Source organism: Sphaeramia orbicularis, chromosome 7 (assembly GCF_902148855.1).
Source record: "Sphaeramia orbicularis chromosome 7, fSphaOr1.1, whole genome shotgun sequence".
NCBI lineage: Eukaryota > Metazoa > Chordata > Actinopteri > Kurtiformes > Apogonidae > Sphaeramia > Sphaeramia orbicularis.
In genome coordinates this window covers 16,883,843-16,899,473 of record NC_043963.1, presented here as the reverse complement: position 1 = coordinate 16,899,473, position 15,631 = coordinate 16,883,843, and the positions used below count along the sequence as shown (strand labels likewise).

Below are 15,631 nucleotides of genomic sequence, written 5' to 3'. Positions count from 1 at the left end.
AAACAGAAATAATTATAAGTGATTTCATGTTTTAATTAAGTCTCTTGTGTAAGAAACAGTTTGTGGGGATTTGTGTTGCAGGACAAACTGGATAAAAGAAAACATGTCTGTACTTTTGATGCCTTTCTTGGCAGGAATAGGACAGTTTGGTGTGTAAACCCTCAGTAAAAACCTTAAAGTCTCCTGTTCCAGCACATTCAGGGTTTGAAATGGAAATGAGTGGTTGTTGTAACTGTACACACACTGAAGGAAGCGGTACTACATTGGAACCCTTTTCTGTTTTGTACACACTGTCAGTATAGAGTGAACATGTGACCACTGCAGAGGAAGTGAGATCGAACGTGTCCACTTTTCTCTTGTAGCTTACCTTATGACATCACACTCTGACCTTTGAAAGATCACTCATATTAGTCTCAGCTGAATTTATAATTTACACAGTATTTTCGAACATTATCTCTGTTGATCATGTACTCCATTCATATAGATTCTGATACTAAAGTGTGTTACTTTCCTGTTTTGTGTTCAGTGACCCGACGTTGAACCACCCACGGAGGAGGCATTCATCTGGAAACATCTCCACCTTAGAGATGCTGCCAGGACTCGAGGGCTTCCACTTGGATACCTACGGCAGGGTATGAACACAGTACGACCAGACCTGTTTAAAATTAGTATTTGATAAGCAATTTCACAACTGAGACCAGCACGTCACTGTTAAAAATCTGATTTCCAGAAAAAAACACTTAGATTAAGCTAAACTTAATTCAGTGTCTTTATTTGACTGTGTTGGTTTAATATGACGCATAATATCATTCAAGACAGTGTTTCTCCTGTCCAGAGCAACAAAACACACACACACTCACACGCACGCACACACACACCCCTTATGATATTAAGGAAAACTCTGCTGATGATCTGGTTCTAGTGTTTTCAGATCCTAAAGTCATCCGTCTCTCTCTCTCTCTGTGTTGGTCTATTGTAGTCGGTGTCGTATGCCCAGTTCTTATACCCCACTAATGCACTGGTGAGGCAGAAGCCGTCATCAACCAGCGACCTGACGCTACAGATTCCTGTTTCCAGAAGCACACAAAGCATGCAGAGCAGGAGCTGCACGTCCAAACTAAACAGTACTGTGGGACTGGACTTAGGTAATAACACACATATATACACACATAAGGACACTGGTGCTCATCATGATAATGAAGGTTTTGAGCTTAACTCTTTATTTTTAAAATTCCCACATGAACTAGAACTGTGATCTGACTAAAATTCTGAAATCAGTCATTTCATTTGTAGATGTTAAGGTCTATTTGTTATTACTTAATCGACTAACACACACTCAGATTTAATTGTTTTCCTCCACCTCTGTAGTCATAACCTAAACATTTGAAACATACAGTCGTGGAAAAAATTATTAGACCACCCTTGTTTTCTTCCATTTCTTGTTCATTTTAATGCCTGGTACAACTAAAGGTACATTTGTTTGGACAAATATAATAACAAAAATAGCTCATAAGAGTTTAATGTCAGAACTGATATCTATCCATTTTCCATGTTTTCTTGATAATAACCAAAATCGCATATATATAAATTACACTGTTAGACTTCATCAATAAATAATCACAATCCAACTTTATGGGCAAATGTGTATACAAGTATAACCAGTATAAAATAAATCATTAGTGTGTGAAATGAACTCTATCAGTGGAAGTTTTAATCACACACACACACCTTCTGTAAACTGACATAATGACACCCTATAGCAGTAACTTTCATCCTAACTGTCAGGGTTTGTTTGAGGTCAACAGTTCAGTTGTGTGTGTGTTTTACATGATTTGGGGATGTGTGATGGTCACCGTGTCCAGAAATGTATGAAAACAGAAAACTATGGATGTACAGACACAGGAACAGTAAACAAACAGTGTTGTTACAGCTGTCACATCCTGAGTGTTTTGTATTGAAACACATGTAGATGACTACACACTGTTCCATGCTCTGTTCATTCACACAGAGCCCTGTATTAAGGTCCGGACCGCTCCCTGTAATCCACAACCTTTCATTAACATGACACAGCTGTGTGTTACACAACATGCGGGACTGATAACATGTTTATATTTTTAGCCTCTTCATGACGTTTCTTCTTAACGTCTCAGACCCAAAGGAGATTTTTCTCAGGATTATTTGAGATTATTCAGTAAAATTCTACTCTGACTTGTCTGTGTATGTTTGTTTTTTAGGTCTGGAAGATTTCCCAGATTACGATCCAAACCTCCTCAGCGACCCCCAGTGGCCTTGTGGGAAACATAAGCGAGTTTTGATCTTCGCCTCCTACATGGTAAGGAATCAAAACAGGAATCAATCGCAATGTTTTTACTGCTTTAAAATACATTGAATTAATTCATGTTGAATATACCGGATTTAGTATGTTTAGCAGAGGTGTCAAACACGAGATCTTTTATGTCAAATATGCATTAACTTTTTGCGTTAGATTCAAACAAAATTCAAAGGTGTAGTTCCAGGAGTGAGTGTTACCTGCTGCAGCCTCTGTAACTAAAGAACATGGAGATTATTCATAAACAGTACTGGAAACAGGCTGACACAGTGAAATGATGCTAACATTAATTAACAGTAATAATAGAACCCAGAGGAGTTTAACGTTACCAGCTGCAACAGACGATCCACACCCTTCACTCAGCAGCCAATCACAGATGTATTCGTGCAGTTTAAAGGAGGGATATTTTGCTTTTTTAAATAGAATTATGCATTTTAAAACATTTCTCTGTGGTCCACATAAACTGTAAATGCTCTGCTTGGGTCTGAATTCCTCATTAATTCAACTCCACAGGTCCATCTTCAACCCTATTTCTGAGCAATGACACCAGAAAGGTCGATTTTAGCGCTGGCCCTTTAAATGAAAATGAGCCACTTTGCGCCCCACCCCCTTCAGGTTGTTGGCTGTGCTGCTCTGTCCTGTTCAGCCACTTGTGTTCGTTAATACAACCAACAACTGAAGATTTTAGGTAATCGGCTCAAAGTTTGGACATATTTTCAGTATGGACTACAACCGCTGCTGCTGACAAACAATTATGTCGTTTTCAGAGAAATGTTCATCAGAAGTCTTAACCTTATATGTGCAAATGTCGTGACACAACTAGTTATAAAACGTAACAAATTCAGCGGGAATTAAAACGGATCGTAGAAATCCAATCGATTTTTGCCGACATGAATATAAAGATAGCTTTGCAGCACCTGGAGGGTTCAAAGTCGAACTCTTTGAACTATTTAGGGTCCAAACACAAATAAATGAACCAAAGACTAATAAAAGTGAGTTTAGCAAAATATGACCCCTTTAATTGGATTCTGTGGTTAAATCTGTCTGCATGTTGAAGGTGTTTCCCCCTTTGTCATAATGGAAGCTCTGCCAATGTTGCAAATGGCTCTAGTGTCATCTTTACAGTTAAAATACAACCATACGTTAGAACACCTCAGAACCCAAATGCAGAAATGATGCAATGACATCATGGAACCGATAAAAGGAGTAATTAAGCAAGCAGACTAACGATCCCAGTGAACTGAGCTACTAGGAACCTCCTGGGTTCTGGATTCCCATCCCCAGTCTCCAGCCAGAGGAATATCACCTTTCTCATTGACATCCCAGACCAGTGTCTTCTCCGCTCGTCTCTCTATGGGACTGGGAGCTTGGTCCTGAACCAGTACTTCTTTGAGGACAGTTGTGGTGCTGTTAAATCTGGTCCTCCTCATATGGGGTGTCAAAGTCATTTTAGTTCAGGGGCCACATTAAGAAAAATTTGATCTGAAGTGGGTCGGACCAGTGAAATAATAACATAATTATATATAAATAATATCAACTCCAAACTTTCTGCTATGTTTCAGTGCGAAAAAAAGTAAAATTATGCAATAAAAATGTTTACATCTACCAACTATTCTTTAAAACAATGTGAATAACATGAACAAAATAAAATTTCTTATGAAAACTAAGTGGAATTTTAACAATATTATGTCTCAGTTTGTCAGTTTAAGATCCTTTCCAAATGTTCATATTCTATTAGTTCATAACTAACATAATTTTTGTACAATCCCAACAAAGGAACAAACATTATTAAACAAGAGTGTTAAATAATAATAAATAAAATATAAACAAAAAACAAAAATGAACCTCTGCCATATCTGCATTTGAATAAATACCTAAAATTATCGATACAGTACTTTTTAATATTGATATAGTATCATGAAATGAAATATTGCAATATATTGCAGAACTAATATTTTCTTACACCCCTAAAAATGACATGAAAATGTTTAAATTTACAAAGAGAAAAATTTGGAGTTGTGAGTATTTATAAGTTGTTATGATAGTATTTTACTGATCCCACTCACTTGAGATTAAATTGATCTGTATGTGGAACCTAGGGCTGCTCGATTATAGGAAAAAAAAAAAATCACAATTATTTTAGCAATAATTGAAATCACGATTATTAAAAACCTATTACTAAAAACCTTATTTGTTAACCTTAAAGTTGTTTATTTTTTTCTAGCAAAACAATGTAAAATATACTCTTTAAACATAAAGCTTTTAACCACTAAAACAAAGTATGTTCACTTTTGTACGAAACAAAAAAATCTTTGAATGCAAATAAGTGTACTGTAAATTCAAGTATGTTTCCTTTTGTAAATAAATAGTGCACTGTAATTAAACTGCTATAGACTTGCCATAGAACTGTAGCAATAAAAAAAAAAAAACTCACGTAAAGTGCAAATTATAAATTCAAGTATGTTCAATGTAGTATGAAACAGTAAATTCAGTGGCGTGCCGTGAGGTTTCAGTTCAGGCCTTCTGTATACATCAGCCATCTAGAATACGCACGCTAGGGTTATACGGGTTAGGTTAGGTTAATACGGGAGTTGCAGCGTAAAGAGATTCGGAGACTGAAGATTGCATTGCGGGCGAAGTTGTAAACGGAGTTGTTTTTATGTGTTTTAGTTTTTCATAAGATTATGATAACAGCGGCGGTGGTTAAACTATAGATGGTTAAAAAGGTTTGTTGTGTTAGCAGTCGGTGCGGACACAACTACGAAACACTTTTTGCATGTGATGTGTTTTTGCTCTTCGTCTTCTTCATCAAACCCAAAGTGATTCCATACAATTGAATTTGACTTGCCTTTTTTGTTTACCAAGCACTTCTGCTGTGATTCTCTTGCCGTTTTTCCAGGTCGCTAGGTACAACTGTCCTCTTGGGGTGGACCTGCCGGCTAGCTGGCAGCAGTAGCTTAGAGGGGGGCGGGGCAGAGCAGCTCATGGGAGCTTGCGTGCGTGTGAATTAAACAACTCAAAATTAATAATCGCTTTTTCTCGATTACATAATTTTTGTAATCGTTGCGTGTAATAATCGAAATCGTAATCGAATTTCGATTAATTGCACAGCCCTAGTGGAACCTGAACTAAAATGATTCGTATCTTCAATGTAATTTTTGCATTTCACAAATTCATCCCAGGGGCCAGACTGGACCCTTTGGTGGGCTGGATTTGGCCCCCGGGCTGCATGTTTGAGACCTCTGATCTAAACTGAGTGAAAAAGGTCCAAGCGTGAGGAAGTGGAGGGGAAATGACTTTCACTGGCTGCTTTTGACGTCCTGCCATACCTCGTGTCACTGGGCTGCCAGAAGAAAACCAGTCCTCCACGGAGACCCCAGGGCTTTGGATCAGTGCTGCTGGGACATAAACCAGGGTCTGATCAAATCGGACTGAATTACCTGAGAGAGGATGGATCAGGAGCATATATTAGAGTTGAACATCTAAAGGAGAACAGACGATGTTTTAACAGTGACACAGTTTACGTCCTCATGAAGTTCATTTACATTCACTGCCTATTGTTTACACTTTAAACGTCTGCCAGCCATTCACTTCTAAACCAAACTAATCCTCTTTACTCCGTTTCTCCTCTTCCTTCTCTTTGTCTTTGCCATTTCTTTGTTTCTTTTTTCCTCTTCCTTTTCTCCTGTCTCCCCATTCATGATTCATCTCTTCCTTTATTTCTATTTCTTGTTATCCGTTTACACTTCTCACCTTTCTCTCATCTTTTCTTTCTCTTCTTCCTCATGTTTCCATCTTTGTTTCTTCTCTTCCTCCTCTTTTTACTTCATTTGTCTTTCCTCTTCATCTCTGATTTCTTCTCTATGTTGTCTTCCTTCACTCTTTTCCATTTTCCTATTTTCTGTTTCTCTTCCCAATTTTTACTGTTCTGTTCATGTTCCCTCTTCCTCCGCTTGTTTTCATCTTCCTTCCCGTCTTCCTCTTTACTTTGCATTTGTTTTTTCCTCTCTCCCGTCATTTATCTTTTCTGTTTGTTTCTGTCTCTTCATTATCTCCTGTTTACTTTTTCCTTTTCCTCTTTACTTTTCATTTCTGTATTTCCTCTCATCTCCTCTTTTCTCCATTAATATTTCTTGTCTTCAATTTTCTTTTCACTGTTATCTGTATTTCTCATTTTTCTTCCTCACATTCTCTCCCATTTCCTCTTTTCTGTTTCTTTCTCCTTTTCTTCCTCTTTTTACTTACCTGTTTCTTCTCTTCCTTCACTCCTGTCTTCTTTTCCTCTTTTATGCTTATGTTTCTCATCTTCCTCCTTTCTTGTCTTTTCTTCTTTTCTGTCCTTATGTTCCTTCTCTCCCATTTCCTTTTTCCTGTTTGCTCTTCTTTGTTATCTCCTTTATTTGTTTAATATCTCCTCTTCCTCTGTTCTTATTTTTTTCTTGCTCTTTCTTCTCTCCCTCAGACAACAGTAATTGAATACGTGAGGCCGTCGGATCTGAAGAAAGACATGAACGAGACGTTTAAGGAGAAGTATCCTCACATTAAACTCACTCTCAGTAAAATCCGCAGGTAAACCTTCAGCCAGATCAACGTTATCACTGAATAAACACTATCGCACACAGAGACACTTGGTGTTAAACCTCCTGTGTCTGTTTCAGTCTGAAGAGGGAGATGAGATCAGTGAGCGAAGACTGTGGCCTTCAACCCGTCACCATCGCGATGGCTTTCGTCTATTTCGAGAAGCTGGTTCTGCAGGGACGACTAAATAAACAGAACAGGTACACAAACAACACAACTGAGAAACACTGCAGAATAGCTGCATTCAGTCGGTGTAATAACAGAACAACTGCTAAATTTAACACATAAATCAAATACAGTTGGATCAGAAATATTCAACCCCCCCAAAATTTTAAAGATTTATCAATTAAACTTTTCTCAAACAGCAATATTCTGCTTTGGATGACCTCTTTAGGGGTTGAGTGATAAATAAAATCAACACAAAAAATGCATGATGTAGTATTTGTGGGCAACAGTATATTTAGTTAAGTTATCCGTATCACAATTATTCAACCCCTATATATTATTGTTGTTTTTAAAGGTTTCTGACACTTTTTTATGGCCTAAAGTGGAAATTAAACATAAGTAATGTTCCTTCATTTGCAATGTCTGTTGTTAAAATGATTCAAGTCTGAATCTATAAATTTTTGTTTTGTTGTTTAATGAGTTTTTTATCATTTATTGTCATAATCTTTCAATTACATTACTAACATGTCTTCAGATGAGGGGGCTGAATTTTTCTGATTGCAAATGTGTGTGAATATATATATATATATATGTGTGTGTGTGTGTGTGTGTGTGTATGTAAAGCTAGGGGAAGGAGTGAAGTCTAACTGGTTAAAGATTCAATCACTGTCAGAGTTGGTGATTAAAAGTTGCAAAAGTTGTTTTACATTTGCTTTTTATAATCGTCAATATTTCTTTGGTTCTATATTATCTTAACATTAATTCATGTATTCATGTGTTAATAACATTTTTTAGGTATCATTATGAAATTTTCAGTACCGTGTAATAATAACCATCTGTCCCAGCATACCTCACTCTAAGAGCTGAAGACGTTACATGACTTAATCAAAACTGATTAACATGTTGTGAATAGCATCAGAGGTCACATATATAATCTAGACTGTCTTTTCCCAGAGTCCTGCAGTATTCTCCTTGAGGCTACAGCTCCCTCTTGTGTCAGTTTTTAGTCATTGCAACAGCGGAAAAAAGGAATTGATAGTCAGGATGATAAGATGATTTGTAGGTGTTTGTAGGTGTTCAAATTATCTAAAAAGAAGGAGATTAAAACCATGTAAAATGTAATTGGACACAAAGAATGAGTTGTAAACAATTTCATAAAAGAAAATGACAATGAACAGCACTATCCTAAACCAACATTAGGTTAGTTGATTTGGTTTTAATAACCACACATATGTCCATCTAGTTTAGTTGTGTGTCTATTTTTTTTAAGGCTATGTACATATTTCTTGTGTTTTCCTGCTGTATCTGAAGAAAAGAGAATGAGAAATAAATATATATGCTCTTTTCAACACTGCAAAAACAACAAAGCTAAAGGTGACCCAAGAGTTTTTCACAGTCCTATATGTAACAGTGTGTGTGGGGGGGGTGTCTTAAGAAAGGGGTTTGAACTTTTGAATTGTGTTTTTTCAAAATGTAGCTTGCTTGAACCATTTTTCCGGGATCTCCAACCCTACCTTTAAGTTTATACAGTAATTTCTAAGTTTTGGTTTTTGTAAAATATAACAACAACACTAGACAGGTTTATTCCTATTTAATGGTATATTTTATGTGACTGATGGACAGTGGATGTTTTCTGTTTTCTTTGTAGTTCTCTGCTTCACACATTGGTTTTTATTTACAGAAAGTTGGTGTCAGCTGCCTGCATCCTATTGGCTGCCAAAATCAGCAGTGACCTCAAGAAACAGGAAGTCAAACACCTCATAGACGTGAGAGTCACACCCATACACACGTTGCACTAACATGAGTCATGTCTGTAACCATGACATTACCACACCATTATACAATAACGGTAAGTATCCAGTGATGTTTAGTTTAATGGGGTCAGTTCACTTTGGAAAACGGATTCACTTCAATATAATAAACACCCGCCCACAAACAGAGTCAGGTGATGTGAGACGATGGCGTTGACCTCTGTCAGTCGGATCATGTTGCTCGTGCTCAGATGTTTGAAGCCGATTTACCTTAGCAGGTGGAACTCAAACCCGCTGACGGAGAAAAGTGTCCTCTCCTGCAAACCTTTAACAGATGACAACATGACTGTCGACCTTTACATCAAACTGACAACACTGAACTCAGCTGTAACATGTACCCGTGAACCTGCAGCACATTAATACACGAGATTTAAACACAGTAAAACCAATACGAGAAATGTCAGTGTACATGTTTTTTGTGTGTCTGTTGTGTAATATTTGTCTAGTAGTGTCTGTTTTGTGTGCCTAAAGTGTAGTATTTGTGGAACATTGTATTTTGTGTGTCTGTGGTCCAGTGTGTATAAGTGTGTGTTTTTGTCTTTCTACAGTGCAGTGTAAAAATGGGTGTGTATGTGTCTCAGTAGTGTGGTAATTATGTAAGTGTGTGTCTTCGTATATCTGTGGAGTAGTGTGTGTTGTTGTTGTGTGTACTGTAGTTTTGCGTAATCTTCTCTGCTTTGTGTGTGTGGTCTAGTATTTGTATAACGTGTGTGTCTTTGTGCGTCTGCAATATTTGTGTGTGTCTCTTTCTGTGCAATATTTGTGTAACAGTGTGTCTCTATGCATCTGCAGTATTTGTGTAACGGTGTGCGTCTTTGTGCATCTGCAGTAATTGTGTAACAGTGTGTTTTTGTGTATCAGCAATATTTGTGTAACTGTGTGCGTCTTTGTACGTCTTTAGTACTTGTGTAACGGTGTGTGTCTTTGTGCGTCTGCAGTATTTGTGTAACAGTATGTGTCTGTGCGTCTGCAGTATTTGTGTAACAGTATGTGTCTGTGTGTCTGCAGTATTTGTGTGACAGTGTGTGTCTTTGTGCGTCTGCAGTATTTGTGTAACAGTGTGTCTGTGTGCGTCTGCAGTATTTGTGTGAAGGTATGTGTCTTTGTGCATCTGCAGTATTTGTGTGACGGTGTGTGTCTTTGTGCGTCTGCAGGATTTGTGTAACAGTGTGTGTCTGTGTGCGTCTGCAGTATTTGTCTAACACTGTGTGTCTTTGTGCATCTGCAGTATTTGTGTGACAGTGTGTGTCTGTGTGCGTCTGCAGAAGCTGGAGGAGCGGTTCCGGATCAGCAGGAGGGAGCTCATCTCCTTCGAGTTCACCATCCTTGTGGCCCTGCAGATGGCGCTCTACCTCCCTGAGAGTAAAGTCATGCCTCATTACAGACGTCTGGTGCAGCAGCAGCAGCTATAGCAGCGCCTGGCTCAAAGGCACAACAGCAGAGGCCTGGCCCTCTGCTCTCAGACAGACCCCAAAGCCCAGCATCACTGTGACCCGCAGTAGGACCCGGTGATGGACGGACCAGGGGAACGACTGGAGCGCTACACCTCCACAATCACCGATCCTAGAGGAAGTTTTTCAACTACGCACCTTAGTTCAGTGCTGTTACTCATCAGCTGATCTGCAGAGACTTCTGTTAAACATGGCTTTAAGAGGAACCTATAAAAACTTGTTTGTTAATTTTTAAGTTATCTCCATTTAAAGTCACGTTGAGCAGCTCTGTTCTACTTTAAAGCCTCTGCAGACGAGGAACACGTGGCATTAAATGAAACTCTGCCTCAAACAAATACAGGACCGAAGAAGCTTCACACTGTGACGGGCAGATAACCACGACGTCCGCCTCAAAGACACCAACGAAACTCATTTGCTTCTCACCTCATTGCACAATTCTGACTGTGACATCAGGCTCAGGTCTAATCTAAGCTTTGAGGAGGATGTTCATCTACAACACAGTGAACAGACCAGTTCAAGTGGATGCTGTTTACGTTGGTCACTGTTGATTTGCTCTGGTGGCAAATAAACACCAAATCTACACAAGCTTTAAAGCACACGACGACAACTGTTTAACTACAGTTGAAAATATTAAGAGTTTTCTATAACAGAAAAAAATATTTAATATTTACAGATATTCATCGCACTGAATCTTTTATTGCAAATATGTGTTTTACAGGTTGATATGGAACCTAAAATGCCATTTAAGACATTAAATTAATCAGCATTTATGCTACAGGTTTCATCCATATTTACAATATTTATATTTTGATGTCAGATATTTCCAGCAGCTTTACGTCCTTTCATTTTTTTCAAAGTCCCATCCCTTCCTATCGTGCCTCATGAGACCTTATTTTGAGGAAAAATGAGTCAGTGACAAGAGGCAAGAAATGTTTGGATCCTGACTGAGTTATTAATCATTTACACACATGATATTTGTCAGTTAAAAGATAGTTTTACAAATCAAGAAAGTCAAAGTTCGTCGCAAAACTGTCAGACTGAAAATACATAAACACAAAGACACCTGAACATAATGGAGGTGAAGTCAGTGAGCCAGTTTACATGACCGTAAAAATCAGATAACTGGGAGTAATCACATAATTGTAATAATCAGATATGACACTTCATCACACACTTCGAAAAAACTCTGGTTTACATGTTTCAGTAAATCATCGGATTTCTTTCAGAGTACATAGTGATGGTCGACTCAAACTTCCTAGTATTGTCTTCCACTCACATTTGACTGACACTTCCATTTTCTTTTGTATTTTCAATGACTGAGGTCAGCCGTTTCACACAAAACTAGTTGTTACTTTACTAATTATTGTTATTTTATTGGTCTGGCCCACTTTAGATAATATTGGGCTGTACGTGGCCCCTGAACTAAAATGAGTTTGACATCCCTGACAGAATCAGTTAGTCTGTTAATTAACTACTTTAATCTACAAAATGAAAGAAAAAAAATGAGAAGTGCTACATATGAATTTCTTAAGGCCAATGTTATGTTACTTAACCTCCTAAGACCCAGCTATGGGTTTTCTGTCCACATTTGTGGACGAGAGTTTCACAACTTTATACAAAAAAAAAAGAAAAGAAAACTGTCCACCACAAAGGACAGTCCATAAAAGTTTTAAAAACTGCATCTGAAAAAACTGTTACATCATGATGTTTCTAATATAGGCACTTATTTAATAAAAGACAAAAAAAGTTTGTACTTTACTGACATTTCCTGGGTCTTAGGAGGTTAAAGAGACATTTTATGATTTTCTGAAAGATATTTACTTTATTCTCACATATGACTCAAAAAAAAACAGCATCAATGTGTTACTTTTACTCATTAATATTTTGAGGCTCTGAACCTTAAAGTACATATGTCATGAAGGCGGAACATGAACACACTTTGTTTAGACTTCCTCTTTTGTGTCTACATTGTGAAGAAACATCACATTTACCAAAAACCACATTTGAGTTCATGAGAAAATAACCCAATCCTAATGTCGGTGTATCATAAAGGGACAAACATTAACAGAAGCCTCTATATCTGGATGTTTGTGACGAAACAGAAAAGAACAAACTGTAAAGCTTCTGTTGTTTTTGCACTTTTTTGCCTTTTTTGCTTCACAACCCTAAATCTTTATTTTATCCCAAAGTACTGAGGGGAATAATATTTTTCTACATGTCATGTATAAAGTATATTATTGTATTTTGAAAACTTACTGATTTATTTATTCCTAATAACTTTTCAGATGAAGAATGGTGTCTTGGGTAAATCATGACTTTTATTCTTATCTGAGAGTTCACGTAGATGTTCTTCCACTAAGGTTCTTTTTTCTTCTTGTATTTAAAAGTACTTTTTTTATTATCAGAGTCTGAGTTCATCTGCACTTTATTATTGGATCAGGAGAGATAGTCTGGCTCATTTTTAACTGTTTACTTATGCACAGTCTGGTGAAAATAAAAAGTCCCACACTCTAATATTTTATTGGCTGACACTTAGCTTTGATGACAGAACACATTCACTGTGGCATTGTTTCAGTAAACTTGTGCAACGTCACAATATTTGTTTATGCCACGCCCCCCCCCCCCCCCCCCAAGATCTCAACTGTCCTATCCCAAAGATTCACCATTGGCCACCCCAGATCATAACACTGCCCCCACAGGCTTGTCCTGTAGGTACTAGGCATGATGGGTAATCCCCCATAATTCTAGAACAGGGTCAATCTGGACTATACCACCCCCTCCCCACCCCCCAATTATCCTCACTGATAAGTAGTTTCTAAGATTTCTGATTTCTCTTCACCTCGCATTTGTGGAAATGCTTGTATTTTAACAGACGTGTTCTAATGTTGATTTATTACAATCCGTTTTCACAAATTCACCAAATGTTCAATCCCATTCATTTTAGGTATTTTCATATCTATCCTTCCTGTTAATGTATTGAACAACAAGTGGTGCCAGGCGCAACAAAACAACAAACCCTGCCCCTCACACGTTTTATGGCTTATTTTGGCATTGATCCAGCTGATGTCATCATGTCTATGTGTGTGCTGATGTCAGCATATCAATCGCCTCTACACATATGCCAAGTTTGAAGTACATTGAAAGAAAATTGATGTTTTTATAGACATTTGAAATTTCGTACATTATAAGTAAATGGGAGAAAAATAAAGATTTTTAAAAATTCATTAAAAATTTGAACTTAAATTTGACCTACTTTTCCCAAAATATAACCACATCTGTTCTGGGTCACTGGCAATCTGTAAACCCAATTTGGTATGAATTCCACAAATAGTTTTGCTGCCAGAGTGTTAAACAAACCAAACCAAAAACAATACCCCTTGCCTCCCCTTCAAGGGGTGGGGTAATTATACAGGCCAACAACTTGCATCTTTTCCACATCTTCCATTTTCTGACATGGTTGTTTATGAAATGCGAAGCTATTCACTACATCACTTACGGCTAAATAGCTTGTTATAGCTGAAATACATTAATCACATAAGTAATTATCCAGTGGAAAGGTCTTGGATTCAGGTGAGGACTTTTTGTGTTGCCCAGGCTGTGCATAAAACAATCAGTAGGACAGGTTTGGATCAGGGCTAAATAGTGTTCAGAAATAGTTTAACAATCTTAAAAATATTACTTGAGCTTTATTTTTAGCTTTAATCAAAGTGCTGGAGAAACATAGTTTTTGTTTTCTCTCCTGTCATAACACAGGTCAGTGCAGAGGAATCCATACTCCATGTTTTGCACAGAGCTGCTTCACTGCAGTCAGACAGGGTGACTGTTGAGGCATAAATATAGTGTAATTTGGCAATATACCGCAGGACTTCCTGTTTGAAGGGCTGCACTGCTGATGACACGTGGCCCTGTTCAGACCCCATTTGACATGTTTTCATGATCTGATCACAGTGGACAGCTCAGGATACATCAACATCTCATCTCCTAGACAAATTAACTTTTTTTTTGAGGACCTAATCATCACTAAAGCGTGTTTCATGTACATTACGAGGGCATGAAACACTCATGCCTCTCACCTCAAATTTAGAGAATTAAATTCTCTACCTGGTTAAAGTTAAATAGTAAAACACTGAAACTTAAACTTTAGTGATGTTCAAAGTACAGTGGTGGAAACATTTTTGGTCATACCATGCATTTGTGATATACTGCATTAAGAGTCACTCTTAAGTCATTGAACTCAAGTATTGTCCAGTTCCACTGAGGTCAAAACTGACAAGTTGAAACTGTCAAGAATTTAGTTTTGTATTTTTTCTGATGAAAAAAATCATGTGCATTTGTTTGTGTCTGTCTGATGGAGCTGCATCTTTTGAAACACAGGCATGACTCTTCTGCAAATACATCATAATAGAGATTGTGTAAATTTTTTAGGTTGTCTGACAACTTTTTTTACACCCCTGTATCTGCAGGAAATGAACACAAGCACTTCTGTGTTTTAGTCTATGAAAGGAGCGGCCACGATAAGGTCATGAAAACCAACACATCAAACCACAACTGAACTGAACTGGTGTTTACACACTCTGACCCTCAACACATTTCAGACTCTGCTGCAGAGTGCACAGTCTTCTCTACATTAGAGATTTATATTTATTCTATGCAGCTTTTATTCTGTCAGCCGACCTTCCTCCTCCTTGTCTTGTTCACCTGTAACATTCAGTGCCACCGCTTATGTTCACCTGACTCTTCTTATGTTTTTGTATCATACATGTTATTATTTTATTACTTTTATTGCACACTGTAAGACCTGTTCACCAAATAATTGTCTTCCACCCATTTTATTTAAATTAGGGCTGTCAATCAATTAAAAATAACAACTAATTAATCGTATAATTTTCTGTATTAATCGTTATTAATGTATCAATAGCTTGATTGCATTTAATCACATCTTTTTACTCAAGGCTGACGCTTGTAACAGATATTTAATTATGAAAAATCATGAAGCTAATTCAGAATAAACACAAAAATGTATATTTAAATTCAAATACGATATTGATAGTTTTCTTTAAACTTTGAACAGTTCCTCTACTCTGAAGTACAAATTTTCAACAAAACCATCAACAGTGACTTCCTTGTAGCATTTTTCTTGTATCTGCTGACAGAAATAATAACAAACCCAGGCCTAAAGGTTAAAGCAGGTTGAATACCAAAACCATCAAGGCCATTAAAATAAGACATCAGCTTTGAGGGTGACAATTTCTTAAAGGAACTAAGAATAATATAAATGTTATTAACAACCAAATGTG

At 37.3% G+C, this 15,631-nt stretch overlaps 1 protein-coding gene across 1 annotated transcript in view; it reads left to right on the top strand.

The window, feature by feature from the left end:
• The window catches only part of cables2b (Cdk5 and Abl enzyme substrate 2b), a 60,531-nt gene extending 48,863 nt beyond the window's left edge, over positions 1-11,668 (top strand). The window contains exons 4-10 of the mRNA XM_030138615.1: positions 527-632; positions 980-1,145; positions 2,235-2,332; positions 6,792-6,898; positions 6,988-7,107; positions 8,754-8,838; positions 10,149-11,668. Of these exons, the coding sequence (XP_029994475.1) occupies positions 527-632; positions 980-1,145; positions 2,235-2,332; positions 6,792-6,898; positions 6,988-7,107; positions 8,754-8,838; positions 10,149-10,295 (829 nt within the window). The 3' untranslated portion in view covers positions 10,296-11,668. The remainder of the gene's footprint in view (positions 1-526; positions 633-979; positions 1,146-2,234; positions 2,333-6,791; positions 6,899-6,987; positions 7,108-8,753; positions 8,839-10,148) is intronic.
• Positions 11,669-15,631: the final 3,963 nt, after the last annotated feature.